Source organism: Coregonus clupeaformis, chromosome 9 (assembly GCF_020615455.1).
Source record: "Coregonus clupeaformis isolate EN_2021a chromosome 9, ASM2061545v1, whole genome shotgun sequence".
Lineage (NCBI taxonomy): Eukaryota > Metazoa > Chordata > Actinopteri > Salmoniformes > Salmonidae > Coregonus > Coregonus clupeaformis.
The window spans coordinates 55,307,054-55,334,304 of NC_059200.1; the positions used below are offsets into that span (position 1 = coordinate 55,307,054).

The 27,251-nt window shown below is 41.8% G+C and overlaps 1 protein-coding gene across 2 annotated transcripts; it reads left to right on the forward strand.

Moving 5' to 3' along the window:
• The first annotated feature begins 15,563 nt into the window (after positions 1-15,563).
• Positions 15,564-26,930, forward strand: LOC121574467 (pituitary homeobox 1-like). Of its 2 annotated transcripts, XM_041887082.1 has the most exons (5): positions 15,564-15,660; positions 17,051-17,088; positions 22,662-22,811; positions 23,915-24,117; positions 25,995-26,930. In XM_041887082.1, the coding sequence occupies exons 1-5, from the start codon at positions 15,578-15,580 to the stop codon at positions 26,544-26,546; spliced, it is 1,026 nt and encodes a 341-aa protein (XP_041743016.1). In that variant the 5' UTR covers positions 15,564-15,577; the 3' UTR covers positions 26,547-26,930. The 2 variants fall into 2 exon arrangements, with proteins under 2 accessions (XP_041743016.1, XP_041743017.1); XM_041887083.2 differs by lacking the exons at positions 15,564-15,660; positions 17,051-17,088 and adding an exon at positions 22,402-22,552.
• Positions 26,931-27,251: the final 321 nt, after the last annotated feature.

Here is a 27,251-nt window from a genome sequence, read left to right on the forward strand (position 1 = left end):
AAACAGAAGCCTATTCCCCCTCAGGAGACTGAAAAGATTTGGCATGGGTCCTCAGATCCTCAAAAAATTATACAGCTGCACCATCGAGAGCATCCTGACTGGTTGCATCACCGCCTGGTATGGCAACTGCTTGGCCTCCGACCGCAAGGCACTACAGAGGGTAGTGCGTACGGCCCAGTACATCACTGGGGCCAAGCTTCCTGCCATCCAGGGCCTCTATACCAGGCGGTGTCAGAGGAAGGCCCTCAAAATTGTAAAAGACTCCAGCCACCCTAGTCATAGACTGTTTTCTCTGCTACCGCACGGCAAGCGGTACCGGAGTGCCAAGTCTAGGTCCAAAAGACTTCTGAACAGCTACTACCCCCAAGCCATAAGACTCCTGAACAGCTAATCATGGCTACCCGGACTATTTGCACTGCCCCCCCACCCCATCCTTTTTACGCTGCTGCTACTGTTATGATTTAACTGGATAAGAACCCAAATGCAGACAAGTACACCAAGCCAGAGAAGTTTTAACAGGTTTATTTACAATGTTCAAAGTCCAGGTTTCCAAATATATGGGAAGAGCAAGTCCAGGTACAGGGAGGGTAACAGATCCAGATCAGGGCAGGTGTGGTACCGTAATGTCCTAGTGTCCGTGGTGAGTCCAAAAGAGAGGTCCGGTAATGGAGAGCAGGATGGTGGTGGCAGGAGTGAAGCGGAGGCAGGAGTCAGGTTCCAAATATCTGTGGCACAGGAGAAAAAGTAAATAGAACAGACCAAAAACACAAAGAGCAAAAATAACCAGGTTGAGTCGGCAGCGAGACTAACATGGTCGTCTTGACTATGATCTGACGATGAGTGGTAAGTTTGACCGGGTCTTAAAGGCTGAGGTGATATGGTGAATGAGCTGCAGCTGGAACCCTGACTCCCGCACACCAGACTTCACTCCTGCAATCAAGGACAGACAGAGGGGAGGGAGAGAGCAGAGAGAGCTACCTATCAGCAGTAGGCCTAACAGTACCCCCCTCTACGGACGCCACCTGGCGGCCGACGGGGTTTATCGGGATGTAACCTATGAAACTCTCGGACCAGATCAGGATCCACAATGAAGCTCCTGGGCACCCAGGAACGTTCCTCGGGACCATAACCCTCCCAATCCACCAGGTACTGGAAACCACGACCTCGGCGGCGAACATCCAGAAGTCGCCGGACAGTGTAGACCGGACCCCCACCCACGATCTTGGGCGGAGGAGGGGGACGAGAGGGCGGGCACAAAGGGCTAACCGACACAGGCTTAATCTGGGAAACATGAAAGGTGGAATGAACCCGTAGGGAGGCAGGAAGCTGTAGCTTAACCGCGCAGGGGTTAACAATAGACAGTATCTTGAACGGTCCTATAAAACGAGGCGCCATCTTCTTAGACTCCACCTTCAATGGAAGGTCCCGTGACTTCAGCCATACCTCTTGACCAGGAGAGTAACCGGGAGCCTGGGACCGGTGACGGTTGGCTTGCCTCTGCATGTACGCCGAAGCTCGGGACAGAGCTACCCTGGCCTTCCTCCAGACCTTGAAGCAGCGGCGCATGTGGGACTGCACCGAGGGTACCGCAAGTTCCCTCTCTTGGGAAGGGAACAGGGGAGGTTGATAACCCAGAGCACACAGAAAAGGAGACAAACCAGAGGAAGCGTTAGTCAAGGTGTTATGAGCATATTCCACCCAGGGGAGCATGGAGCTCCATGACCCAGGGTTAGACCCAGTGACACAGCCGAAGTGCGGTCTCCATCTCCTGGTTCGCTCTCTCGGCTTGCCCGTTGGTCTGGGGGTGATATCCAGAGGACAGGCTGGATGTAATGCCCAAAGCTTTACAGAAAGCTTTCCACACCTGGGAGACAAACTGGGGACCCCTGTCAGAGACAATATCCGTGGGTAGACCATGAGAGCGGAACACATGTTCAACCAAAATATCAGCCGTCTCTCTGGCAGTGGGCAGTTTAGGTAGGGCCAAAAAATGAGCGAACTTAGAAAAACGATCAATCACCGTAAGAATGACAGTCTTACCAGATGAGGGGGAAGTCCAGTGACAAAATCCATAGCGATATGCGACCAGGGCCGGCTGGGTATAGGTAGAGGTCGTAGATGACCAGCGCTGGCCTGGGTGGAGTTTTTACTTCGTGCACATACCGTACAAGCAGCAATGAAGGCTCGAGTGTCCGCCTCCATCGTGGCCCACCAGAACTTCCGTCGCACAAAGTCAAGGGTCCGCGAAACTCCAGGGTGACAGGTAAGGGGAGACGAGTGAGCCCACTGAAGTACCTGGGAGCGAGCAGACTCAGGGACAAACATCCGGTTAGGAGGACCCCTCCCAGGGTCAGCTTGATGATGTTGAGCCTGTCTAACAATCCCCTCGATGTCACATGTGATGACTGCAATACTGCAGGTAGGAGGCAAAATGGGTTCAGGGTTACTACCAGTATCAACAGCCGAATGAACACGAGACAGGGCGTCAGGCTTGACGTTGCGTGACCCAGGACGGTAAGACAGAGAAAAAATTGAATCTCCCAAAAAATAGTGCCCACCTGGCTTGACGGGGGTTGAGCTGCTTCGCTGACTGGAGGTAAGCCAGATTCTTATGATCCGTCCAAACGATGAAGGGTTGTTCCGCCCCCTCCAACCAATGTCGCCACTCCTCGAGAGCCAGCTTAACGGCGAGCAGTTCACGATTTCCAACATCATAATTCCGCTCTGCCTGAGAAAGTTTCCTTGAGAGAAAAGCACAGGGATGCAGTTTGTTATCTTCAGGAGAACGTTGTGACAACACTGCACCTACCCCAGTGTCGGATGCATCCACCTCCACGACAAACTGGCGGTCGGGGTCCGGCTGCATCAGAATGGGAGCCGAGGCGAGCGATGTTTCAGTTCTTCGAACGCTGATTCGGCCCCCTTCATTCCAAGCGAACGGTCGTGAGATGGAGGTGAGAGCGGTGAGTGGCGCCGCAATGCGGCTGTAGTCCTTGATGAACCTCCTATAGAAGTTCGCAAACCCCAGGAATCGTTGAAGTTGTTTGCGGGTAGAGGGAGCTGGCCAGTCCGTGACAGCAGAGATCTTAGCTGGGTCCATCCGCAGCTCCCCTGAGCTATGATGTAACCCAAAAAAGAGGTCTCAGACACATGAAATTCACATTTCTCCATCTTCACAAACAGTTTGTTCTCCAACAACCTTTGCAACACCTGGCGCACATGCAGTTCATGTTCCTGGGAGGACTCTGAGAAAATCAAGATATCATCCAGATAGACAAAAACAAACCGATTCAACATGTCCCGAAGGACATCATTGACTAGTGCCTGAAAAACAGCAGGGGCATTAGACAACCCAAAAGGCATAACCCGATACTCAAAATGTCCCAAGGGTGTGTTGAAGGCAGTCTTCCATTCATCACCCTTACGAATGCGCACCAGGTGATACGCATTTCGTAGATCCAGTTTCGTAAAGATGGTAGCACCATGAAGGAGGGGAAAAGCAGAATTAATCAAAGGCAGAGAATACTTGTTCTTAATGGTGATGTTGTTAAGTCCACGGTAATCAATACAGGGTCTGAGGGTCTTATCCTTCTTAGCAACAAAAAGAATCCCGCTCCTACAGGTGACGAGGAAGGACGCATAATACCTGCCGCCAAGGAGTCCCGAATGTAGTTCTCCATAGCCTCCGTCTCCGGCCGGGAGAGATTGTACAGGCGACTGCTGGGGAGCGGGGCTCCTGGCTGGAGGTCAATGGCGCAGTCGTAAGGCCGGTGAGGAGGAAGAGAAGTAGCTCTGTGTTTGCAGAAAACGGATGCCAGGTCATGATACACGTCAGGAACAGCAGAAAGATCCATGGACTCCAGTGGAGGTTGAGGCACAGTACTGGCAGGAGTCTGAGCAGAACACAAACAATTCACATGACAAAATGTGCTCCATGAAACAATGCTACCTGTCACCCAATCAATGTGTGGATTGTGTTTTATGAGCCAGGGATACCAAGGACCAGGGGAGTCTGTGGGCAGTCGATAATATGGAATTGAATGTTCTCCTGATGATTTCCCGACACTCTAAGACAAACAGGAACAGTCTGATGGGTAATGCGGGTCAACAATTGTCCATTTAGACCCTTAGCCTGCAGCGGACAGTCCATAGGAACAGTCTCCAAATCCATTTGTTGAGCCCACTCTCTATCCAAAAAGCTTTCGTCGGCACCAGAGTCAATCAGCGCACTAACAGAGAAATTCTGGAACTGCCACTGGAGGGATGCCTGGAGCAGAATGCGGGGAGAAGAGGAAGAATCCGCTGCTCGGCTCACCAAAACTTCTCCCATTAATGATGAGCCGGCCCTTTTCCCCGGACGAACTGGGCAGGAAGGAACGAAATGACCAGCTTCTCCACAATACAGGCAGACCCGAGCCTGAATACGACGTGCACGCTCCTCTGAGGACAACCGTGCACGACCCACCTCCATGGCTTCGGGTTCAGTGCTCCTCGTATCGACTCGGGAAGACACGGCTCTCTCCGTAGGGACGATGCAGGGAGGAGTTTGTTGATGACAGACAGGTTGCTTGGAACTAACACTCCTCTCCCGGCGGCGCTCCCGAATCCGATTATCCAACCTGATAGTGAGTGAAATAAGATTATCCAGCGTAGGCGATTCATCATATGACACCAATTCATCTTTTAAGGTCTCAGACAAAGCATTGATGAACACTCCTTGTAATGCCTCGTCATTCCAACCACTCACTGCTGCTAAAGTCCGAAACTCCACTGCCATCTCCGCCACACTACGAGCCCCCTGCCGAAGAGAAAACAGCCGTTTCGCAGCCTCCTTGCCTCGTACGGGGTGGTCAAAAACCTTCCTCATCTCCGTGGTGAAGGCAACGTAAGCGTTGCAAATGTCCGACTGACTCTCCCAGACCGCGGATCCCCAGGCACGAGCGGAACCGCTAGTAGAGTTGATAAGGTAGGCAATACGGGCTCTTTCTGAGGCGTAGGTGAGGGGCTGTTGTTCAAACACTAACGAGCATTGAGTCAAAAAATCGCCACAGGTTCCCATGTTCCCGTCATAGCGCTCTGGAGCAGGAACAAAAGGCTCTCTGATCTGGGCTGAAGGGGTAGTAAGGGCAGATACTTGATTGGAGAGTAATTGAACCTGATTAAGCAGCACCTGACTGTCCTCAGCAATCGTTTTAAACAGGGTATCATGTTGGCCAAGTAAAATGCCCTGATTGGCTATGGCAGTCCAAATTTGAGTGCACTCTGGGGTGGTCTCCGAGCTACTGTCTGCTGGGTTCATCATGGTCAGATCATACTGTTATGATTTAACTGGATAAGAACCCAAATGCAGACAAGTACACCAAGCCAGAGAAGTTTTAACAGGTTTATTTACAATGTTCAAAGTCCAGGTTTCCAAATATATGGGAAGAGCAAGTCCAGGTACAGGGAGGGTAACAGATCCAGATCAGGGCAGGTGTGGTACCGTAATGTCCTAGTGTCCGTGGTGAGTCCAAAAGAGAGGTCCGGTAATGGAGAGCAGGATGGTGGTGGCAGGAGTGAAGCAGAGGCAGGAGTCAGGTTCCAAATATCTGTGGCACAGGAGAAAAAGTAAATAGAACAGACCAAAAACACAAAGAGCAAAAATAACCAGGTTGAGTCGGCAGCGAGACTAACATGGTCGTCTTGACTATGATCTGACGATGAGTGGTAAGTTTGACCGGGTCTTAAAGGCTGAGGTGATATGGTGAATGAGCTGCAGCTGGAACCCTGACTCCCGCACACCAGACTTCACTCCTGCAATCAAGGACAGACAGAGGGGAGGGAGAGAGCAGAGAGAGCTACCTATCAGCAGTAGGCCTAACAGCTACTCTGTTAATTATTTATGCATAGTCACTTTAACTCTACCCACATGTACATATTACCTCAACTAGCCGGTGCCCCCGCACATTGACTCTGCAATGGTACCCCCCTGTATATATAGCCTCCCTACTGTTATTTTAATTTACTTCTGCTCTTTTTTTTCTCAACACTTTTTTTGTTGTTTTATTTTTACTTTTTTTTTGTTAAAAATAAATGCACTGTTGGTTAAGGGCTGTAAGTAAGCATTTCACTGTGATGTCTGCACCTGTTGTATTCGGCGCATGTGACCAATAAAATTTGATTTGATTTGATTTGTATTTGTGCAACCAATATCAGCATAAACGTCCTGTATCCTATAGCTAACTAGGGATGAGATGTCCCAGTTCTGTATTCCCCCCCTATACCAAAAACACGCTCTCTGTTGGTGAAATCATTGTTTTAATCCTCTGTGGGAGGCCGCCCATATTACAGCACACTGTACTGTTGCTATAAGTGTGCCTGAATACAAAACAAACCTATGCCTCCCATGTACTTTATATTACCATATAATAGAGATGCTGATGCACATACTGTATACAGAGTTGGGGAACATATAGGATATGGGTTGGCAACTTCACAGAGTTGATAGTGTTACTGTCTGTATTTCTGGTAGTTTGCCTCTTAGTTGCATTGGGTTTATGTTCTGATCAAAACATTGGAAGCCCGATTTGGATCGTAGCAAAGTGAAAACGGATGCTTGTCTTTTCTTGAGATGATCTACGTACCAGACCTGTTTGTGTTGCTAATCTCCAAGCCCTGAGTAATCAAAACAACAGTAATTTCAGAGCCGATTGGAAATTGTGACATCACCATTTTCAACACACTTCAAGGGATTCCAGTGACTAGTAATAGAGGCATCCATAGCAAACTGGTGAATGACATCACTCTGCACTAGCATCATTGTGAAGTGGATATCCATAAAGGAACCCTATGAAGTAAATATTATTGTCTGTCTTTCTTTGAGTGACTCTGTTCTGAGTTAGCTGTAGGCCAGCTAATGCCAGCAAAGCTTCCCAGTGTCAATCGCACGACCATGATTGATTTTACAGAATCTGGACCATGTACCTCCTCTCTGGTCCTCACATAACGGAAACAAAACTTAGAATGAATGCTCTGAGCTGTGTTTTATTATGATTGTCCTCAATGTTTTGATTATTTGACCCTACGGTAAAAGAACTGTTTGACACAGTACATCAGATCTACACTCTTAGAAAAAAGGTGGTAAATAGAACCATATAGGGTTCTTTGGTTTGTCCCCATAGGGCAGAGGGGTCAAACTCATTCCACGGAGGGCTGAGTGTCTGCAGGTTTTTGTTTTATCCTTTCAATTAAAACCTAGACAACCAGGTGAGGGGAGTTCCTTACTACACTGAACAAAAATATAAACATGTCAAGTGTTGATCCCATGTTTCATGAGCTGAAATAAAAGATCCCAGACATTTTCCACACGCACAAAAAGCTTACTTCTCTCAAATGTTTGGCACAAATTTATTTACATCCCTGTTAGTGAGCATTTTATCATTTGTCAAGTTCATCCATCCACCTGACAGGTGTGGCATATCAAGAAGAATATGATTAAACAGCATTATCATTACACAGGTGCACCTTGTGCTGGGGACAATAAAAGGCCACTCTAAAATGTGCAGTTTTGTCACACAACACAATGCCACAGATGTCTCAAGTTTTGAGGGAGTGTGCAATTGCCACGCTCACTGCAGAAATGTCCACCAGAACTGTTGCGAAATAATTGAATGTTAATTTCTCTACCATAAGCCGCCTTCAACGTCGTTTTAGACAATTCTGCAGTACGTCCAACCGGCCTCACAATCGCAGACCACGTGTAACCACACCAGTCCAGAACCTCCACATCCTGCTTCTTTACCTGAAGAATTGTCAGAAGGGGGGGTGCTGAGGAGTATTTCTGTCTGTAATAAATCCCTTTTGTGGGGAAAAACTCATTCTGATTGCCCATGGCTGCACCCCTGCCCAGTCATGTGAAAACCATATATTAGAGCCTAATTTATTTATTTAAATTGCAAAGGGTTCTACTTAGAACCCTCTATGTAGGGTTCTTCATAGAACCCATTGGTACTGTATATGGGTCTACCTAGAATCCTCTACGAAGGGTTCTGCCTAGAACCCTCTATGAATTGTTCTACTGAGAACTATTTTATCTTTGGAGGGTTCTTCCTAGAACTGTCTATGAATGGTTCCACCAGCCTTAATAGCCTTTAAAATGTTATTCTTTATGACAATAATTACATATATCATAAGGCCTTTGTTTGAAGTTAAACCCTAACACAGTGGTCTGCAAGTCACATTATTCTGGCTTGCAAAGTGATGTGTGATTCCTATTTGTTTTATCACCCGCAACCTGCATTCAGAATGACTGCCAGGTTAGGGGAAGTTGACTCCTGAGACTACCTCAATAATTTAAACTGGAACAACCATCCCAGTAACAGGTGCAGTAAATCCAACTACTAACAGATTGGATTAGTTTAGAAAAATGTGTGTTATTTATCTTTGTGTAGCATAAAATTTATCAACCAATCAATGTACATGCAAAAACAAATATTAAAACAAATAATTATTTAAATCTCCCTGCAATAGAGCATGCTGGGAAATATGATATATGATTCTATGTAGAACCCTTCTTCCCATCCAAATAACCTTTATTGCCTTCAAAAGAATCCTTCTTGCCTTCCAAATAATTGTCAATGAACCCAAAAACATTTCTTAGGATGTTAAAGGTTCTATGTAGAACCCTTTGCCTTACAAAGAACCCTTAACTTCAAAAAATGGTTATTCAGATCAAAACAGTTCTTGGTATAATCCTATCCCTCCACAAAGAACCCTTTTGAAAGCCTTTTTTCTAAGAGTGTATTAATGCCAGAACCCCAGGCATGACCAGGCATGACCGCAGTCAGGGTTGGGAGTAACTGATTACAAAAACACTGTAACTGTAATCAGTAACATTACCAGCAAAAAAAATATGTAATCAGATTACAAATACTTTTGAAAATGAGATTACTTATTGGATTACTTTTAAATTCAGTAAGGATGTTTGCGACAAAAATATACATTATGACACCTTTCATTTTCTCAATGACATACTGTATATCTGAGCATTGACAAAAGATGCAAGTTTAAGTTTGTTCCACTTGAGCGAGTCTGAGACAACTATGATAACACACTAAATGCGTTTGATGGATCATTTTTGTCTTCTTCTAATGCCTCTTAAGGGGAAAGTAATCCAAAAGTAATCAGATTACTTTACCGAGTTTGGGTACTCCAAAAGTTATGTTAATGATTATAATTTTGGAAAGGTAACTAGTGACTGTAAAGAATTACATTTAGAAAGTAACCTACCTAACCCTGACCGCAGGGCAATATTTGCAGACACACACACATGCACACACATGCACACGTACGCACACACACACACACACGCATACAAGCACACAAACACACACACACACACACAAACATGCATACAAGCACACAAACACACACACACACACACACACACACACAGAGACTATGGGGTGCAGCCTGTTATCTAGTCTACTTCTGGAGTGTGTATGACTAGCTCTGTTATTGACAATACCTATTTACTTCATGGGGTCACCACCACCACCAACACCACCACCTGAAGTCAGGCAACAGCAGGGCTGGTTCTAGCCACCACACCAAATGGGCTAAATCCTCCATCTATTAACACAGGAGAGGAGATGAATGCACTGTCCCTGTCCCAAATGACACCCTATTCCCTTTATAGTGCACTACTTTTGACCAGGGCCCATCGGGCTCTGATCAAAAGTAGTGCACTATAAAGGGAATAGGGTGCCATTTGGGACACACACACTGTTTTCAGTAGCACTTACCGCCCAGTCGCTGTGTAATTACTGCATTTACTGCTTAATTATAGCTCTGTGTCACAGGACTCATCATTTTGCAATGCATGTCTGACTGGTAGACAATTATACACAGACCATTGTCTGGCTCACCGCAGTTGCATGAAAACTGCACAGGGACAAATACTGGATGGGTCATAATTATTTGTTCATATTTCTACAGGGAAAGTATATCAGGTTAATTTTACAACTGATTACCAGGCATAATAATAAGATAATAATAATATATGAATAATAACAATTATTATTATTAATATTATTATTAGTACTAGTAGTGGTAGGCTGGTAGTAGTTGTAGTAGTAGTAGTAGTAATAGTAGTATCATCAATATAGGCTACATGTGCCAAGGCAATCCATCATCCAAAACTGAATATAAAATCAAAGAAACCCTTATCATTATGCAAATCAACGCCAGGCATAGAAATCGGAAGTTGAAGGGTTATGTGCTTATGGTGACAATGTGGAGTGTAAAGGTAGCACTTGAGTTGTGTGACGCTAAAGTCAAGTGCTGCTACAGTCGACAACTCAAGGTCCCATGGAAATATCTATTGATTACGTCATTGTAAGGCGCAAATGTTGGCACATCCATTTTGCACAGAGTAACCCAATGCTCCTAAAAAGCTCAGTTGCTCATGCAGACGTGAGAATAGAGTGAGGCGGTCTACTATTGAGACGGAATTGGAAATGGTTGCACTGCTCTATTCCTCTTCTATGCTGGAGGGACTACCCTCGTCCCAAGAGCTCTGGCCTAATCCCCCTGGAAGTGTTCTCACAGAGCGTGCTTTGGTTCATGCATAGCTCTTGGCCGAGTTAAAAAGGGAATATAGGGACACATTTCACACTTTCTACCATGCCTTAAACAAGTACAAAGTGAGCTGCAGAGGGATTGGAAATATGTTTTGCCTCACAGGCCGAAGGCCTACACTCTTAGAAACAATGGTTCTAGAAGGGTTCTTCGGCTGTCCCGATAGGAGAACCCTTTTTGGTTCTACCTGGAATCAAAAAGGGTTCTTGAAAGGGTTCTCCTATGGGACAGACGAAAAACCATTTTAGGTTCTAGATAGCACCTTTTTTTCTAAGTGCTGGATGCAGCATGATAAGGCAATGTGTCATCCAGTAGTAGGATATGCAGAATAGAACAAAAAAGTATAACAGTAACTAAATCTAGTGCAAGAAGGCATGGTTATCTACAACGTTTGTTTGAACACTGATAGGTATACGATTTAGTACAGTATAGCCTAAAATTGCCCCAAAACATGCATGGCGAGGCTGAATATTTAGGCATATAGTCTTGAGCTATGAACAATGATTTCAAGTAATTGCTGTATGCCCTCACTATTCAAATCCAACAGCACAGGTAATCATTGACATAAATGTACACATCTGAGTTTGGATTGCATTCAAGAAAATGCACAATAGGCTTATGAAAGCTCACCTGCTCCAATTTATTCCAATTTCTGAATGAGGCACACTTTCAGAATTTGTGGTGAGTCGAGGAACCCTGGAGATGCTAGTCAATGGTTCATATTTGCATCTTTGGTTAGTTGAGGGGTTCTTGGAGGAACCTTTAAAGGGATACTTTGAGATTTTGGCAATGATGCCCTTCATCTACTGTACTTCACCAGAGTCAGATTAACTTGTGGATACCATTTTTATGTCTCTGTGTCCAGTATGAAGAGGTAGTTTTATGAGCCATGCATGCTAACAGATACCCATAGACTTCCAGTTGTTGCACTAACGCTAGTTAGCAATTGCGCTAGCGCTAGTTAGCAACTTCCTTCAAACTGCACGCAGAGACATAAAAATGTTATCCACAAGTTCATCTGACTCTGGGGAAGTAGATAATTGCCAAAATCACGAAATGTTCTTTAAATGGTTTAATGTAGCAACTCGTTCCTGGAGGAACCCTGGAGTGGAGGAGTGGCTTAGTTGGGGCGGCGGCTTTGGAATAGTTACCACTTTATTACTGTATGTAACCAGCAAAGATAACATTATATTAGAACATGTAATATGCATAAATATTCAACAAACATTTTAATTTGCAGTGAACAAACATAACATGATGAACAGGAATGACATTTATGCTAACGGGTGACCAGAAATAACTATCTGAAAGCCACGCCTCCAATCTGATAGGCTGCCACCGCTACAGTATATTATTAAAAACGTTCAAAATTGAACCCCTCCAATCACAAAAAGGTTCCGGTTTGAACCTTTAGACAGGGGTTCCTCACCCCAACTAAGCCATGCCTCCACTCCAGGGTTCCTCCAGGAATCCATTGCTACATTGAACCATTAAAGGTTCCATCAAGAACCCCTCAACTAACCCCTCAACTGCAAATATGAACCATTGATTAGCAATGGTTCCTTGAGGATCTCCAGGGTTCCTCAAGTCCTCACTCATTTTAAGAGTGTAGAATAAAAAGTGGCATAAAATAAGTATATTTCCAGCATTTAAGCCTTATCCACTTAGAAATTCTTAGTAGGGCTTAATAGGCTTTGTGTTCTTATTTATTTACTAATTGGCAAGGATAATAAGTTACAGGTAAAAAGTACAAAATAAACAAAAGAACCACAATCCATGGAATAAATGCTACATATGTAACAAGGTCTATTAGCCCATACACCTGATAGTAAAATGATTCAATTCTAAATCTGAAAACCTTTTCAATTATAAAAATTCCTTAGAAATGTTTTTCCCGATACTCTTTTGATTTCAATTATTAATCTAAACAGGAGATACTGGCAGATTTGTCCAATTAGCCCATACAGTGCCTTGCAAAAGTATTCATCCCCCTTGGCGTCATTCCTATTTTGCTGCATTACAACCTGTAATTTAAATGGATTTTTATTTGGATTTAATGTAATGGACATACACAAAATAGTCCAAATTGGTGAAGTGAAATGAAAAAAATAACTGGTTTCAAAAAATTCTAAAACATCAATAAGGAAAAGTGGTGCGTGCATATGTATTCACCCCCTTTGCTATGAAGCCCCTAAATAAGATCTGGTGCAACCAATTACCTTCAGAAATCACATTATTAGTTAAATAAAGTCCGCCTGTGTGCAATCTAAGTGTCACATGATCTCAGTATATATACACCTGTTCTGAAAGGCCCCAGAGTCTGCAACACCACTAAGCAAGGGGCACCACCAAGCAAGTGGCACCATGAAGACCAAGGAGCTCTCCAAACAGGTCAGGGACAAAGTTGTGGAGAAGTACAGATCAGGGTTGGGTTATAATAAAATATCAGAAACTTTGAACATCCCACGGAGCACCATTAAATCCATTATTAAAAAATGGAAAGAATATGGCACCACAACAAACCTGCCAAGAGAAGGCTGCCCACCAAAACTCACGGACCAGGCAAGGAGGGCATTAATCAGAGGCAACAAAGAGACCAAAGATAACCCTGAAGGAGCTGCAAAGCTCCACAGCGGAGATTGGAGTATCTGTCCATAGGACCACTTTAAGCCATACACTCCACAGAGCTGGGCTTTACGGAAGAGTGGCCAGAAAAAAGCCATTGCTTAAAGAAAAAATAAGCAAACATGTTTGGTGTTTGCCAAAAGGCATGTGGGAGACTCCTCAAACATATGGAAGAAGGTACTCTGGTCAGATGAGACTAATATTGAGCTTTTTGGCCATCAAGGAAAACGCAATGTCTGGCGCAAACCCAACACCGCTCATCACCCAGAGAACACCATCCATGTTTTTCATTGGCATGGACTGGGAAACTGGTCAGAATTGAAGGAATGATGGATGGCGCTAAATACAGGGAAATTCTTGAGGGAAACCTGTTTCAGTCTTCCAGAGTTTTGAGACTGGGACGGAGGTTCACCTTCCAGCAGGACAATGACCCTAAGCATACTGTTAAAGCAACACTTGAGTGGTTTAAGGGGAAACATTTAAATATGTTGGAATGGCCTAGTCAAAGCCCAGACCTCAATCCAATTGAGAATCTGTGGTATGACTTAAAGATTGCTGTACACCAGCGGAACCCATCCAACTTGAATGAGCTGGAGCAGTTTTAGCAAGCTTATAGAGACATACCCCAAGAGACTTACAGCTGTAATTGCTGTAAAAGGTGGCTCTAACATAGTATTTTCTTTGTGGGGGTGAATAGTTGTGCACGCTCAAGTTTTCTGTTTTTTTGTCTTATTTCTTGTTTGTTTCACAATAAAAAATATTTTGCATCTTCAAAGTGGTAGGCATATTGTGTAAATCAAATGATACAATAAAGCCATTTTAATTCCAGGTTGTAAGGTAACAAAATAGGAAAAATGCCAAGGGGGGTGAATACTTTCGCAAGCCACTGTATAAGGATTCATTAATTAGGCCTACATATGTTATTATTTATTTTCTCAGCATCTGTATAGCAAATATTTATTTCCGATAGGAAATGTGGTCCTCTTTAGCTCAGCTGGTAGAGCACGGAGCTTGTAACGCCAAGGTAGTGGGTTCGATCCCCGGGACCACCCATACACAAAAAAAAAAAAACATGTAAGCACGCATGACTGTAAGTCGCTTTGGATAAAGCGTCTGCTAAATGGCATATTATTATTATACAAAGATTTGAATATGGACTAGCTAAATTGGGAAAGCGTAGCAAATAAAGTTCAAAATGTACATTCAAAACATGTTTTTCTGCTGTTTTAAATAAACTAGTTATTACATTTCAATGGGCTACATGTAATATCTTATTTTAAATAGTTCGAAAATGTATAATAGCAAACATTTCATAAAGAACATGAATATTTTTATAGCTCATAAGGCTAGACAGCAGGCTGCTAACAATAGCCGAGCCTCGCTTCGTACAGTATAATCACTTCATTAAAGGCTATGGGATATTCTAGCATTGATGCTGAGCAAACGTTTATTTTCTGCTAAACCGATGAGAATATAGGCTACCTAAAGCAATGTTGAGGGTAAAGTCACATAGGCCTGCATATCCCAGTGGCTCATTCATTATATATATATATATATATATATATATATATATATATATATGTTTTATTTTTATAAAAGGAAATAATGAGCTGCATTATGACATTTTGCATTTTGAACAAGTTGAATCAAATTCTAAACGTGTTTAATGGCTATGTACCTTATTAGTGTGTATCTTAACGTTTACAACTGGTTTGAAAATGAGGGTAAATGTTGTGTAATAAAATGTTGTTTAAATAGTTGCAGCTGATAAAATAAGATTTAAAAGCAATATGTGCATCTGCTGCAAACATAATTCATTTAAAGTGAGAATTGTTATTTAATGTGCAACTATAGCTACCCGAACCCGAGCGAAGGAGGAATAAAAAAACAAATAGCCCTAAAACACAAATAGATTTTTTACATTGTATTATCTTTCCAAAATTCATTTTAAGTGCTTGCATATGTTAAATTGTTAGTATTTTGTCCAAAATGTAGAGTAGGCTAGATAGCTTATATAAAATAACCCTATTCTCCACATGTCGAGGAAGGCTGTGGCTATAGGCTATATCGTCTTCACCAGAAATACAAAAAAAAAGAAAAGAAAACGAATTCACTAAACATATTGATATTCAAAACCATTTGTTTAGGGTTTTCTCAGCCTTCAAAAAGATCAGCTGCTTGTACATCTCCTCATGGTAGGCTATATGCGCATCCTGTATGGAGTTGCTGTCGTGGGGTTCGCCGGCGTGACGTCACCGGGACAGGAGAAAGGTCTCCAGAAGAAAACACGAAGCGACGCAGAGAAGCTATCAAAGCGCATATTTGGACACAGCATATGCCCGCACTTAAGTGGATCTATTTCACACCTGATAGGGGACATAGTAAAGATTTGTTTGTTTATTTTCTGGGAATTAACTGGTGAGTAGGCTATTCGAGTTGTGTGGAAAATATATGACTTGGAATGTATTTATTTAACCAGGCAAGTCGTTATTTACAAGGACCAATTGTGCGCAGCGGTATGGGACTCCCGATCACGGCCGGTTGCAATACAGCCCGGGATCGAACACGGGTCTAGTATTGACGCCTCTAGCACCGCGTTAGACCGCTGCGCCACTTGGTCTCCCAAAATTATAAGACAGTGACTCGGATTGCATGCTCTTATCGTGTCCAAGTTTACAAGGCCTTTCCAGTCTATGTCAAGTGGAGGATACATAGGCTTCGAGTCAGTGGAGGCTGCTGAGGGAAATACGGCTCATAATAATGACTGAAACGGAGCAAATGGAATGGAATCAAACACATGGAAATCACGTTTGATGTATTTGATACCATTCCACTGATTCTGCTCCAGCCATTACCATGAGCCCGTCCTCCCCAATTAAGGTCCCGCCAACCTCCTGTCCTTCGTGTATTACGCATGGGCATGCTTTCAGGGGGTGACATGACTTTTGTAGGAGAACATTACAAACCTTGTCAGGGAATATAGGTGGGGTGTTGGAGTATTGCGATACAATTTTAAATTGAATAATGTTTTTATGAATGAGTACATGGAAAACAATAGGCTAGGACTAGACGACCTCTGAGAAATAACAATATTGCATGAGAGGTGAGATGTTAGAAGAAATACACCCTCATATAATAAGAAGATGTCATTAAAAATGCTTGAAGATACTGTACCTCTGAATGAGTGTATTTTGTGTATGGACTCCTATTATGTTACTAACCTGACATAGCAGTGTGTGTGTGTGTGTGTGTGTGTGTGTGTGTGTGTGTGTGTGTGTGTGTGTGTGTGTGTGTGTGTGTGTGTGTGTGTGTGTGTGTGTGTGTGTGTGTGCGTGCGTGTGTGTGTGTGTGTGTGTGCGTGCGTGCGTGCGCGCGTGTGTGGTGAGTGACTGGATCTCGGTGTGAAAAAAGGGAACCATGTATTATGTCACGATTTATTATGGACATAAAACGAGCAAAGGGATTCCTGGAGATAAGAGAGGTTATGTGTATACATCACGATAAAGATCAACTTTTAGCTACGGTATCTCTGACTCTTTTAAAACTAAAGGTCAACATAATTCCAATTGATGAATAAGTGCAGCCAAAAAGGACTCTATTATTGAGCGTTTTTCATAAGTTGTGCACGGATTTGTGTCGTTATATTTTCATTTATACTAAGCACGCTATTCAGTGGAGCCAATGCTATAGGCCTGTATTATCCCTGATTAAAGTGGATTTGTCAATAGGCTATAGATAAGAAGGGTACAATGACGAACCTGTATACAATAATATGATGGTGAATGTACCTTGTTATTTTGTTTTTCAGGCATCTGTCGAAGAATGTAATCTCTTGCGGAAATCCAGGTATTACTGCATGCTTTAACACTACTTCTTTGAGACTTTTGTAACATTTTACTGGTCAAACATGGTTTATTGTGCATTCATAAAGCCTGGGCAAATGCTATATATCCTACCACAATGCATTGTCAGTAAACAAGCAGCTTATAAACGAACAAGGTGTTGAGAATAGTTGTTTTTTTATACACCATTGACAGCCTATGAATGCATAATAAAGCCTTCATTACACCCATAGGCTACAGCGTATTCTCGGTTTTTATGCGTCTTGCATCTGGAATTATTCAAGGTTCATGCTTCGTTATGAGGGATTTGTTATTTGCTTTGTTACATGCCAGACAGTTTTTTTGTGTACAGGCTACCTTATTGCGGCAAAATAGGCTATTTCAATTGTTTGCCTAGGCTACATCCATTCAATGATAAAATAACTCGTTGATTGTGTAAATGTAAATTACACCGTTCATTCAATATCAGGGTCAGGGTGGCCTTTTAGATTGGATATAGGCCTAGTGCGCACACATTAGCGAAGATAACCGTTCAATTTATTCGTGTGGTTTGCGTAGCCTACGGATTTCAGGTAGGCCTTTGCCAAAAATATATTAAATAAATCAGGTCAAACTATTCATTAAAACCGTTTTTTTGCATTTTCTTTTATTCTGCCTATTTCCGCAGTAAGACGGGAATAAATGTGGACGGAAATCATTGACGGATCATAGATCTCTATAAGTTATTGTCGTGTTTTCGCATGTTATCCCAACATCGTCTCAACAGTCCATTTAAGCCATAGGCATACGTAAAATATTGATGAGGACGTAACATAACTTTTTATTTGCATGGCCTATAGCCTATTGAAGAGAACATGAGGCAAGAGTGATATAACGTAAATTAATCTAAAGCAGACTGAAGCAATATGGTACAAAGTAATATCCATTAATTCGTGAGTGGGATGATGGAGCCATTTCGAATGAAACATTTGTTCAAATGTCAGGGTGGTTATTGGGAATGGGGGTCACGCAGGCCTTGGACCAAGTATCCACTCAAGATTGCCGAGATGTGATGATCACTAAGGCAATAATGTCATCAGGTCCATAGCCTTCTCCAGTTACGCACCGTGTCTGATTACATTCTACACCCAATGTTTTCGTTGCCCCTTCAGTGGTTTGTTTGGGTATGACAAAAAGGACACGATAAAAAGTACTTATATTTTTAATTTTTGGTTTGGTTTGTGATTAACGACGGTCGTTTAGTTTATTTTCAGTCCTCCGAAAAAAGATTACTGTTTATCTTGCCACTGCCCTTTAACCTGTCTTGGTGGATGAAAAAGCTTCTGTAGACCATCCGTCGCGCAAGTGTCAAGTGCCATATATTTGAAAACGCATTATCAGAGGAGCCAACAATACGCGCATGAAGGCCAATAAGAACGTTCAACACCAATTTATAGGACAAAATATCAACAGATTAGGCCTATGATATAGATTGTCAAGGAGATAACACTACCAGTCCTGCCTCTGACGTAGGCTAGGAGCCAAAGCCCAAAGCGATGCTGACTGCATCTCTGTTGGTAATTATTTATGATGATCATCTCTAACCCACAGAGGCAAAAATTCATTTGGTTGTGCATAATGGCGTTTAAATCACATCACCGCGAGGCCCCCTACTCAGACTTTTGAGGCGCCCACAAACATATTAGATATCATGTGAACTCACATTTGACTTGTTTTTAAGGGTTAGAGATTCGTTTCTGAATAGTTTAGACCTCTTCATTCACTGATGTTTGTGTAGCATGGGTGTTGCTCTTGATTTTATGCTGCTGTATCTTCCCTGTACCAAGATTGAATCCTTACCATTAACATTTCAATCTATTTGAGAGTTGAAATGCAATAGCTACATAAATTGAAAAATGTTTTGTTTTTGTTTCGGGATTGTTTTTGTTTTTGTTTCTAGATTATCTGAAATGTAATTTCAATTGACTCCAATACACAGCCTTGAGCGTGGACGCACCATGAAGGCAAATGCCATATACTTTGTTAGTTTATATGATTAGGTTTTTTTTTATTGATAAGGAATGAGCCTAGACCTCATTTTACAAAGAGGTTAATTAGCCTAAATAAAAACAATATTACGAGGAACCTGAACAAATAAATGAAAAAGTAAGTGATTTTTGAAAGGTTGCACAATTGCCTTTTGAAAGGGACTCTTTCCAGTTTGTCGGGGTCTCATGTCAAAAGTAAACGTCATGAAATGACTCGGAACGTCAAAGGTTCAAGCTGCCCAGTCACTATGGAAGGGGAACGGAAGGGTCTTGGCTAGAAGGAATCCAGTTTTTGCCAAATTTTACGTCAGATCTGAATTTTCGTAGCAGGTTATGAGAATTTACTCAGCAGGTTAGGATAATTAACATAGCAGGTTAGGATTGTTGGGTTAAGGTTAGGAAAAGGGTTTGGGTTAAGGTTAGCTAAAAAGCAAAAAAACTTTTGAAGTTAATTTGACAAAAGCTGGAAATCTTCTAGCCATGACCCTATTGGTGCGGGAAGCTCTAGTCTACAGCGCACAGTTCTATTTTGCTTAGGATCATTTTAAAACTCTCTCCATGGTTAAAGTAGTCAAAAGTAGATGTCATTGTTGTAAAAAACTGTGAGTGTGCGTCATTTACTATCATCCTAAATTATAATACTGAATTATTTTATCATGTTTAATTATTTTATATCACGCCAATTTCCACAATGTGGACAGTTTGTGTTACTACATTACATCCTTTTTGCTTCATATTGCTGATGTTAATATAAAAGTTTACAGTCATCACGAATACATTAAATCGATTGCTTTAAACAGATTAATAATTGAATAATAATAATTGTAATGAACTATATTTGGTTTGGGACCGTTGATTGTGTTATACATGCCTGTCCATTGCAGGATTTAGAACGCAGTTATAATGTTCAAGCTCAAATGGCACAGAACATTCGGGGAGCTGAACATTCGGGGAGCAGAACATTCGGGGAGCTCTTTTCATAACAGTCGACGGCAGCACACCAATAGGCCTACACTGATTTGAGAGTCAAACTATCACTTTAATAACAGCCAACCCTTGTCAGTGTTGATATCCTATGCCGGGTCGTGATTCGTTGAAGTTAAATAACAAAGCAACTGATTTGTTTCTGCCCTGTTTCGGCAGCCTCCTAGAATCTCCATTTGACATTGTAGAATTTAGATGAATGTCTTCAGCAAATTCTCTTCTAACCAGTTATGTAAAAAGTATTCCCTGATTCCGTGTGGCATTTGAATAGTGTTAGTTTAAACAGCGCATACACAGCAAACGTTGCCCCCTCCCCAAACGCTGCCCCCTGTTCTATTGATTTCAACATGATATCGATGGAAGTGACTAACAAAAAAAAAGTAGTACACTTAACGCGTTGGCGACACATTTGAATCAAAATGCAACATTGCAAAATGTAGCTGGTTGTCTTCAACACGTCGTCCTCTAACCAGTGATGTTCACATTATCCCCATATTCCTTGTGGTTTTTGAGCTGTGTTCGTTTGTTTTAACAGGACCTGTAACCTCATCTCCCCCTTCTTGCGCGATTGATTTCAAGGTGATAATCAATATATGAGTGATTGACAAAACAATGTTGCATTTCTATTTCTGTGGGGGAACCCCGTTACAAAATTACCTGTCTTCTGCAGGTTGTCCTTTAACCAGTGATGTAAAAATACTGTATCTCCAGTGTCCATGTGGTTTTTGAGTTGTGGTATTTCAACAGCGCATGGGCCTACAACCTGATTTCCCCCCTAATCGATATGAGTGATTTATTGCCAATTGTGAAAACAACATGGTTTTTGGTGAGTGTGCAGTTTATAAGGTGCTCATACATTTAAAAAAAAAAATACGTTATTGGACAAGTGAAAACTGTGTTTTGACATTGGACTATTTATCAAAATGTTTCGTCAACAGGAAGCAGCAACAACATCATTTTGAACCTACGTTTTAGGAATAGGCCTATAAATTGAGCATTCAACATTAATTTCCAATGGAATTGTACTTAACCAGTTAAAAACTGCTGAATGAGTTCAAAAACCTGCTGTGAGTTATTTATGTTGATGCCTACAATAATCTAAAACGCTTAGCACTGGCGCCTGCGACAAGACTTGGAGATCGTGCGCAATAGAAGCTGTCCAAAACAAAATACCTGCCCAATGTAATTATAATACTGCATGCTATTGGGACCATTTGGCCTACCACCAGAGTTATTCAGGATTGTTTTTATTGATGATGATAAACGATGATTCGATAAAATCATCCAAAACCAAATAATAGCTGCAGATATGTTTTATGCCAATCCAGGATATTCTTTGACATTCACTTGGCTATCAGCTCAAAACGAGTTTGCATTGTGTTTGCATATTGTTTTAACTACAGGTACAGGTGAATGATAATGGTGTTGATTTCCAAGCATTGTTTACTATATACTATTTATTTTAACGCTACAGTGAGTGACAGACATTTCGCTTAAATTACGGACAAATAGGCTACTGTCAATAGGCCTAAGATATATAAAGCCTTTCTCCTTAAAAACAAAAACAAAACAAGGCCAACATATATTTAAATGAATCACAGAAAATCAATTTCTGTTAATTTAATTCAAGTGTGGATTCAAGTGGCCGGGCTCATAACTGTGTGATGTGACGTTTAATCTCAGTCCATCTCTGACCAACCAGCAGGAGCCACTGATTTCACACACACACACACGCACGCACGCACGCACACAAACACACACACACACACACACACACTCACACACACCACTTCATTATTTTGACACAAGGTCTGCCTCACTTGCTTTTTTTAGGTGATTGTTTAGAAGGCCTGAAAAAATACCTCATCAAATCGTCCCCACACATGAATTGATAGACTATTAGGCCTACGGTAGATTTTGCAGCAGTGTGATTCTTTCATGTACATAGGCTACTCAATTATAAATTAGGTAGCCTACTTTCCATATATGTTTGGCCTTGAAAATAACACGGGTAGGCCTAATGTAAATGTTTATTGAGCTCAGTTCCTATACGATATATAAATTGTGTGCGTGTGTAGGCTCTAAGCGCACCCAGCTGCCGGGCGGTTCCATTGCGCTGGAGCATATTTCAAACATGCCTGAATAAAGGGCCCATTTTCTTCCAAACTTTCCAAGGCAATGCAACTCGACGTTGCCTCATGCGCTCCCCAAATAATCTCCTGCAGTCAGATTGAATGCTCTTTGTGGGTGGGACTCTCTCATTTCGGGGAGGTTTAATGCAGAAGATGGGTGGGTCCCATCCCTTGGTTCTGCTGTGAGCGCTTCCATTCGGTCACACCGGGCATATCTCCACCAGCGGAATCTGAAAGCATTAGGCGCTGTCAGTGCTGCGAGGAAAAGAGAGGCTGTTTATCTGGAGAACAAATTCATGGAAATCTGCTTTTTATTATTGCAATGGCAAGTGTTTGGCTACGGATAGAAATCTAAACATTCTTGTTGAAGATTGAGAAAGCTCGTGTATACAGGATTTAATACTTATTTTTAATACGACATCATTCTTTTCAAGGTGGAATGAATTTGGACAGAATCGCAGAGACCGTGATATCCCCACCGACGCGCGACATGGCCTCTACGTTTCACTTGCCGAGAACTGCAAACAACACTCGAGAAACGTTGGAGAACTCAAGCAGCGAGTCATCAGATACTGAAATAGCAGGTACATTAACGGTGTAATAACATTGCATTACCTACTCTCATTATTACTAAGTAGGCTATACAACAGGCATTTTTGTGTTAAACATTATAGGCTAAAAAGGTACTTATGTGTGTAATGTATTCGATATTAAGAGAAACTAAAATATGTAGCTTACAACATTGCCCAATGCTGCCCAATGCATTGAGTAATACCACATATATTCGAAACACAAAGCACCTTCTGTTGAATTAAATAAATAACATGCAATTGTCGTGTTTTAATAGGCCTACTTTGATAACAATAAGCTTACGGTTTGATCAAATATAATATTTCTGCATATTTAAACCAATGACATGCAAGAGTTATAATAATTGTTTGAAGTTATAATATGTGCTACTGCAGAATGGTCGGTATTTTCTATTACAGTCCTCCTCATCAGTTGTAAGCTATCAATATATAGACCTAATACTAAAGAGATAATAAGACGTAAGCCTAAGAAGAATAGGGCTAGCCAATACATTCAGCAGCTACAATACGGCTAGTTTGTTTTAAACTGATCTTTCTTAAAATATATATCGCCCTTCTTACATCTAGCTATTTTCAAGGTATGAAATAAAGGCTATCTTGTAAAGACACGCATGGACAAGATAATGGACTCTAGATAAGACTGGACAAACGTTGCAACAAAGGGAATGTTCTTGGTTTATGCAGGTTTATGCCGATTCATTTCTAATAGAGCGTCTAAAATAATCAATATTGAACCCGGAGCAAATCTGTTAATGTTTGACGCTATGCATGGAAACGTGATAGCCTACTTGTGGTCTTTGTAGGCCTTATAGACTTTTGAAAATTGTCATTTACTTTAGTGATTTATGGACACTTCAAACAATGTTAGGATCACCCAACAATGTTAGGATCACCCTGCCAGGTGATTTTCTGCTGCAGAAGTAAACCATTTGTTAAAAATTGTACATGCGTTTCGTACATACTGTTTCTAGAATCATGAGCTGAGATTGTACAGAAAACATTTGGGTGAGTGGCACGCCTCTATGTAAAATCAAAGTAGTCTGACTCAGTATAAGCTACAGTACAATAACCAGAATTTATATGTTTGTTTTTCACAGAAAAGGAGAGGAGCGTAGAACACAGAAGTGACGATGGAAACGCAGATGATCCCAAAAAGAAGAAAGCGAGGCGGCAGAGGACTCATTTCACCAGCCAGCAGCTGCAAGAGCTCGAGGCCACCTTTCAGCGGAACCGCTACCCGGACATGAGCACGAGAGATGAGATAGCTGTGTGGACCAACCTCACCGAGGCCAGAGTCAGGGTAAGGGCCTGGAGATGCATTTTGGCCCGTGCTGAAAACGTGCATAGCGGTCTTGCAAGAGGTCGTACAAACGCTTCACGGTTATTGATAATAAAACTATTGATAATAATGATTGTATGATAATTAGACCAGTAGGCTGCTAGGTTAGGCCTACATTTTGATGAATTCAAAGGGAAACCGTAACGATGTGAATTAATGAAAGTAAAAACCTTTCCGTTTTTAACCTGTTCTGAGTTTATTGCTTGACTTCAAGCCAACACCACTTGGATGATGTCATTGCAATAATTACCAATGATTACATTTTAGTCATTTAGCAGACGCGCTTATCCAGAGCGACTTACAGTTAGTGAGTGCATATATTTTCATACTGGCCCCCCGTGGGAAACGAACCCACAACCCTGGCGTTGCAAGCGCCATGCTCTACCAACTGAGCTACAGGGGACTACATTACAAACGTTATGAGGTATGTCTGACGCCATAATTTCCCTCCATCTTTATGGGGGTGATGGATTACACAAATGTATCGACTTTTGATGACATTGCATCTACAATGTTTTTTAGTGTATACTTACAGTATCTGTGCCAATCAATTTAGAATATTTATTTCGGTAACAGTTCATTTTACATAGGTCTTGTTATTGCTATAATGTGTATTGTTCACTACACACTCCACTGTAACGTGTTACTCTAGAAACGTTTTACAGCAAACCATTTTAGTGCAGTGCAATGAGTAATTACCATATTACCATGCATACACATGTTCTTGCGAGTAATTGCACATTAGGCCTATTGGAAACCCTTTTTGCAAAATTCAACCCAAACCCCCTAAACAAATCGGGTGTTTTAATAACAATATAGGCAAGAAACAAGACAAGCTTGAGTTTTTTTGTGTCCTAGGCCTACAATTAACGTATGTCCCATGTGTAAACGTACCAATACTTTGAAGCCTACATATCAAAACAACAATGCACTTTAGTCAGTTGGCAAGAAGTCGACAATAAGCCCAATAAGCGCCTAATATTATTTTAATTTCGTTTTTCAATGGCTAATAGATTACGATTATCCATACATCTATAGAATAATTTCAAACATTATATGAAGAGGATCACAAACTCTTATTGACGCCCAAGCAGTAGCACATCATAACATTGACCTTATATTAGCCAGAAGGGAATTACGTACACTTAAAATAGACGCACAAGAGTAACACCAATTTTTCTGGAACATTTTGTTCAGCGGTCTTGCAAGGGGTCGTGCAAACGCTTCACGGTTATTGATAATAAAACTATTGATAATAATGATTGTATGATAATTCGACCAGTAGCCTGCTAGGTTAGGCCTACATTTTGATGAATTTGATTGTCCATACTGCCTATGCAGACGTGAGAGCGGGGAGATATAGGCCCACAGCTAAAACACAATGACGAGGAGGCTTTTCTAGCTAAATATAACCCACCACTGCGCTCTAAGCTTACGGTGTCACATCGTTCATGTCTTTGTGGACAATTTATCACTAGCCTACAACCGTGTGCCACGGAAGACTATACATAGCCCCACTTCAAATTATATTGCCTAATACTCCTGATTTGTTTCCATAATAAAGTAAAAACGAATTGTTCTTATAATAAAAACATTAGAGAGCCAATTTTGTCAAGTTGTGGCAAAAATATATTCTAAGTTTTTTCATCATTCATAGGCCTAATTAGGCCTAGCCTAGGCTATATATTTTCTATTGGACTATTATGGATTGTATTATAAATGTTACATAATAATATAATAACACAACTATTGTTATTATTATTATTATTATTATTAAATTAAATTATTTTTTAGATCGCATTTTTAATAAATGTTTTTCTTTTGTCTTTGATCTTTAGGTGTGGTTCAAAAATCGCAGGGCCAAATGGAGGAAGCGTGAACGCAACCAGCAAATGGACCTGTGTAAGAACAGCTACCTTCCCCAGTTCAGTGGACTCATGCAGCCCTACGACGACATGTATCCTGCCTACACGTACAACAACTGGACGAACAAAGGACTGACCCCGGCTAATCTGTCCACAAAGAACTTCACTTTTTTCAACTCAATGAGCCCACTCACATCCCAGTCAATGTTCTCAGCTCCTAACTCCATCTCCTCTATGACTATGGCCGGAGGTATGGGGGGCCACTCGGCTGTACCGGGGATGCCAACTGCGGGCCTGAACAACATCAGCAATTTTAACGGAATCGGCACCTCTACAATCAACTCAGTCATGTCCTCGTCGTCCTGTCCGTATGGGCCTCCCGGTTCCCCTTACAGCGTATACAGAGACACATGTAACTCTAGCCTTGCGACCCTGAGACTGAAATCGAAACAGCACCCAACCTTTGGATACAGCGGGTTGCAAAGTCCCGGGTCTAGCCTTAATGCCTGTCAATACAACAGTTGACGCATCAGCCGTGATGAAAATAATTTGCGGACAGCCTAGCCTACCTGCGAATGGGGCGAAAGACAACTAAACTGGATTAGTTGCAATCATTTATTTTTCCAATGGATTATGCGGGTTGTAGCCTATGTGTTTACCAATGAACTTGTATGCTACAACAATTTATATGACCATGTTTTTTGGATTTAAAAGTGATGATGAAGACGTGTTACATTGCAACATTGTACATTAGCCTACATAATAAACAAACAAAGGAACTCCTATGCATGTTCACTTACTTCCTTTGAGGGCTCAAACCCATTTGAACATGGCTTGTATTGGTCTAGGCCAGCGTTTCCCAAACTCGGTCCTGGGGACCCCAAGGGGTGCACGTTTTGTTTTTTGTCCTAGCACCACACAGCTGATTCAAATAATAATGATTTGTTGATTATTTGAATCAGCTGTGTAGTGCTAGGGCAAAAAACTAAACCCCCTTGGGGTCCTGAGGACCGAGTTTGGTAAACGCTGGCCTAGGCCTATACTCTTGGTCTTGGATTAGAAACAAAAAAGTGTAACAAATAGGTCTAGGCCTATCCGGACTCTGTAGAAGAACAATTCTATTGTACATAGCTTAGACTTTTATGTTGCTCATGTGCTTTACCGTTTATGCAGGTGGTGCCATTGGCCCACTTAATTGTGTCCTGTTTCTGTAGTGTGACTTTACTTTTA

What these genes read in the sequence shown, in the direction of transcription:
- LOC121574467 (XM_041887082.1), top strand. Translation starts at nt 15,578, where the DNA reads ATGCCCGCACTTAAGTGGATCTATTTCACACCTGATAGGGGACATAGT. An exon ending in TATTTTCTGGGAATTAACTG is followed by an intron (nt 15,661 to 17,050) that starts GTGAGTAGGCTA and finishes TTTGTTTTTCAG; the next exon opens with GCATCTGTCGAAGAATGTAA. An exon ending in AATCTCTTGCGGAAATCCAG is followed by an intron (nt 17,089 to 22,661) that starts GTATTACTGCAT and finishes ATTCTTTTCAAG; the next exon opens with GTGGAATGAATTTGGACAGA.